The sequence below is a fragment of the Amyelois transitella genome, chromosome W (genome assembly GCF_032362555.1).
Source record: "Amyelois transitella isolate CPQ chromosome W, ilAmyTran1.1, whole genome shotgun sequence".
In the NCBI taxonomy this organism is placed as follows: domain Eukaryota; kingdom Metazoa; phylum Arthropoda; class Insecta; order Lepidoptera; family Pyralidae; genus Amyelois; species Amyelois transitella.
The window spans coordinates 7086419-7090720 of record NC_083536.1 but is presented as its reverse complement, the minus strand read 5'-3'; the positions used below and the strand labels follow the sequence as shown (position 1 = coordinate 7090720).

Below are 4302 nucleotides of genomic sequence, written 5' to 3'. Positions count from 1 at the left end.
TTCAATGGATATTTATTAAAATATTACACTATACCCTACGTCAAACGTGTATCTTAAAGTATAAAAGTGAGCACTTGAACTTTTTTTTTTTCAAAATTTCAATGGCCTTGCGCGGGCTGTTCCTCTTAAAATAATTGAATAATATTTTAAAGGATGTACAACGACACCTAACTTCAACATATTTTCGCTATTAGAAATTAATGACTTAAAAAAAATTTTTACCCACCCTAATATTTGAAATATAAAGAGTACATATATTTACTTCAACTTCATTTTAAAATCAAGCCTGAAGCACTATAAGACCACCGCAGTGTTTGTAACTTCATATATGAGGTAATTCTCTTTATTTTAAGCACCTACTGCCGGCTACAACACTTTGTACTTCCCAACTTCGTTCCCCACTTCAAAATGACCTCAATTGCCACTGTACACGAGCTACAAAAGTCTATTGAGTCCAACTTATTGAACAGAATGGCTGATTTTGAGAAGCAACTCCATGCAGCATCAAGGGAGCCAATGACTGTTGCTCGGCTCGCTGAGGACTTTAAGTCTTTTAAAACACATGTCTCAGGCATCTTGCAATTGCTTCATGAACAGATGAACGAGCTCACTAAGTCCTTTGATGAAGTTGAAATGCGGCACCGTCGGAAATATCTATTGTTTGGCGGCATTCCAGAGTCCGATAATAATGGCAAGGATGATGTGGTGGCCTCTGTTTCTTCTATTATTTCCAATAATCTGGGGATTGACGGAATCACCCCATCTTCATTTAAAGCTTGCCACAGGATGGGCCAGAGAAGGGATGGCCGGCCTCGACCAATCTTGGTACGGTTTGTAGAATATTCCCTTAAGTCATCGATTTGGCGTAAGAAGACTGCACTCAAAGGAACATCTTTTGTGATTTCGGAATTTCTTACACGCAGACGGCAGGCACTCTTCATGGAAGCACGCAAAAGATTCGGGATCACCAAATGTTGGTGTCAGGAAGGCAATATATTTGTTAAACCTCCAAATGGTAGACCTCGATTAATAAGCACTGCTAATGATATTGAGCTGGCCGGTGAAGCATTCAAGATCCCAAATGTCCAAAAATCGCCACTACCTATGGAGCGTGCTGATAATAGGTCTGACAAGGCGGGCACTTCGAACAGTGATAAGCAGCGGCCTAAAAGGGCGGTGAAAGTAAAATAGCGTGCTACATAGCTACCCCCTAGTGATAGTTGCAGAAGTTCTGTTTTATAGTTTTATTTTAAGTACCTTCCTACCGTACCGACCTGAGATAGGTACCGACCACTCAGTAAGTATGTGCGTGTGCTCTGAGGGCCACTCTCTCGAATTTCTTTGAAAACATGTTCAGGATTTAGTGAAGATTCCCAAAGAATTGTGAAAGTTGGAACCAGATTTTGTGAAAATCAAATAAGGGAATTATGGGCTTTAAAGTTGGACCCTCAATCCGCACATAGAGGATTGAGGGTCCACTTGTACCGGATAAACTAAGGGCACTAAAGAAAAAGTCTTTACGCCAAAATGTAAGATAATGCCAAGCAAAAATTGCGGACACAAGAAATTACAAGAAAAACATTGTATTATTTTCCATACCTGCGTTCAAAATGGACCCTCACGTGGAAAGATTATTACGCTTATAATAACAAAACCATTAACTTTTGGCTACTCTTTGAAACCCTATATTATAGTATATAAATTGTGACATTTTGTGAAAGAAATAACAGATCACGATATCATGTTGGTTAAAAATTATCACCTAGTTAAAATTCGGACCCTCAGTCGTCCACTTTTTGGTTTTCGTTTTGTTTCGCTTAACGTATGATAGCTAACAAAAACACAAAATTGTCTCCTTTTGTGGAAAAAAATGTGCAACAAATTGATATAATTTGTTAATAATAATAATTACGTTAAAACAACAAATTTTAATTTACACTGAATTGACTATTAATGTATGTGGGTAGGGTGACATTAATTTTGTTTTTGCCCACCTTTAATTTTTAATGTAGGTAGTGTTAATTCTGAGTGATGTTTTTGTGTTGCACAATAGTCGCTATTAGTTTAGTAAGCAATATCGTTTATGTGAGTGCATCGGAAGTGATTGGTGATAAGGATTTGTTGCGAGTTCTATGAAACAGTGATAATTACGTTAATGCATTTATAAATATTTAATGTGCAATCGTATCTTTGTACAAGCAAGACACTCGCGTTCAAGGAAATCAAACTTTTGATTTAAAGTAAGTCTGATTTCGATAGTACCTACCTAGTCTTATAATTTAACAACTACTATTAGGTACACACTAATTAAATTTCTCCTAAAGTTGAATATACTGCTATGATATTGATTTTTTTCACGTGTATATCTGACCTACACTGATGTCAGATTTTTCTCGCCCAGGTATCTATAATGTTTTAACGCATAAGTGCCTGTTATAGTGTACTATTGTAATTTACCAGATGTATGATGTCTTTATTATGAAATTTGATTACAATCTTCTCTAAATTATTGATAACGTATATTTTATTTAATAATATAATAGGAGAAAGGCGTTAGGCAAGGATGTGTTGCGTCACCGTGGCTGTTCAACCTATTTATGGATAGCTGTTTGACAGATTTGCAAGAGTCTAAAAGTGGATTAAGGATGAATGAGTTACTCGTCAAATGTCTGCTCTATGCCGACGATCAGGTTATACTGGCGTCATCAGCGGAGGAGTTACAGGAGATGGTAAACTGTATGCATGAAGCTTTAAAAGAGAAAGGAATGAAAGTGAACGTAAGTAAAACTAAAACACTGGTTTTTGAAATGGAGAAAGAAATGACAGCATGTAATATTTTGATTGGAGGAGAAAAAGTGGAGCAAGTGAAAGAGTTTGTATATCTAGGATCAAAGTTTACATCAGATGGCAAGTATGATAGTGATATTGAAAGGAGAGTGAACGCGGGGAACATGGTGAATGGAGCTTTGCATGCCTTTATGAGCAGTCAGAAACTATCCAAAAAGGCTCGACTGGCTGTGCACAGGGGCGTGTTGGTCCCGACATTAATGTATGGGAGTGAAAGTTGGGTATGGCAAAAGAAGCATGAAAGCAGAATAAATGCAGTGGAAATGAGAGCGTTAAGGAGTATGATGGGTGTGAAATTGAGTGACAGGATAAGGAACAGCGTGATAAGGGAATGTTGTGATGTGAAAGAAGATGTAGTTACAGGAATAGAAAAGGGTATGTTAAGATGGTTCGGTCATGTGGAGAGGATGAATGAAAGCAGGTTGACTAAGCAGATATACAAGGAGAGTGTGGAGGGAAAGGTCGGAGTGGGAAGACCTAGACGAACGTATCTTGATCAAATTAAGGACGTCCTGGTAAAGGGTCAGGTCAAAAGTACCCGAAACCGCCGAGCTTGTATGAAGAGAGTTATGAATGTGGACGAAGCGAAAGAAGTATGCAGAGATCGTGGCAAGTGGAAAGAGGTAGTCTCTGCCTACCCCTCCGGGAAAGAGGCGTGATTTTATGTATGTATGTATGTATGTATATAATAGGGATTTTTCTCAACAGACCTATAACCATGCCAAGAGGACGCATACCATCTGTTCCAATAGAAGAACAAATATCATTATTTACAAAATATATAGCTAATCTGCAAGATGTACACATTAAATATAACAATCCAATATTTTTAAAAATGTCTCAAGAAATTAATGGAAGAATGTCTAGTAAAGCTCTGCACATGTCATTCTTGCGGCATCGCTGTTCTATAAGTACAGAAAACCTGTCCAGCGATGTTATCGACACCAACCCTTCAATAGACACCACAACAGCTGCTGATTCTGTGTCTGCTAAAGAGTCGGTCAATAATTCTTCATCATTCTCGTTTGATATTGATGTACATGAGTGGGAAAAAATTAAACCCGTTCGATCTATCAAGAAACGGTGTGATTCTAACTGGCTGAATTCAAAATTACCGTGCACATGGGTTCTAAAGACGAGCAAAATTTCAAGTGAACAAGTCGTAGTTAAAGGCCACTGTTCTCAGTGCAATGCACAAATCAATGTTAATATTTTTAAAAGGACTCACAATTTTCATACAGCCTCCTGCAGTGTATCGAACTTTTGTCTCGAAAACAAACACAATGTCTTAAAAAAATCTAAGCGGAGCCCGTATAAGCGACAAAAGTTAGCGAAGATATTAAAACACAGACCGGCTATCGCAGTGCACAAAGATTTAGCTTCTGAGCTATTATCTGAGGGACCTGATGATTTAAAAAATGTATCATCTCCACCGGTATTACCAACTGTTAGTGC

General features: G+C 37.8%; 1 protein-coding gene across 1 annotated transcript; it reads left to right on the top strand.

Moving 5' to 3' along the window:
- The first annotated feature begins 408 nt into the window (after window positions 1-408).
- Window positions 409-1191, top strand: LOC132904124 (uncharacterized). The gene has a single exon (XM_060954046.1). The coding sequence runs from the start codon at window positions 409-411 to the stop codon at window positions 1189-1191; it is 783 nt and encodes a 260-aa protein (XP_060810029.1).
- Window positions 1192-4302: the final 3111 nt, after the last annotated feature.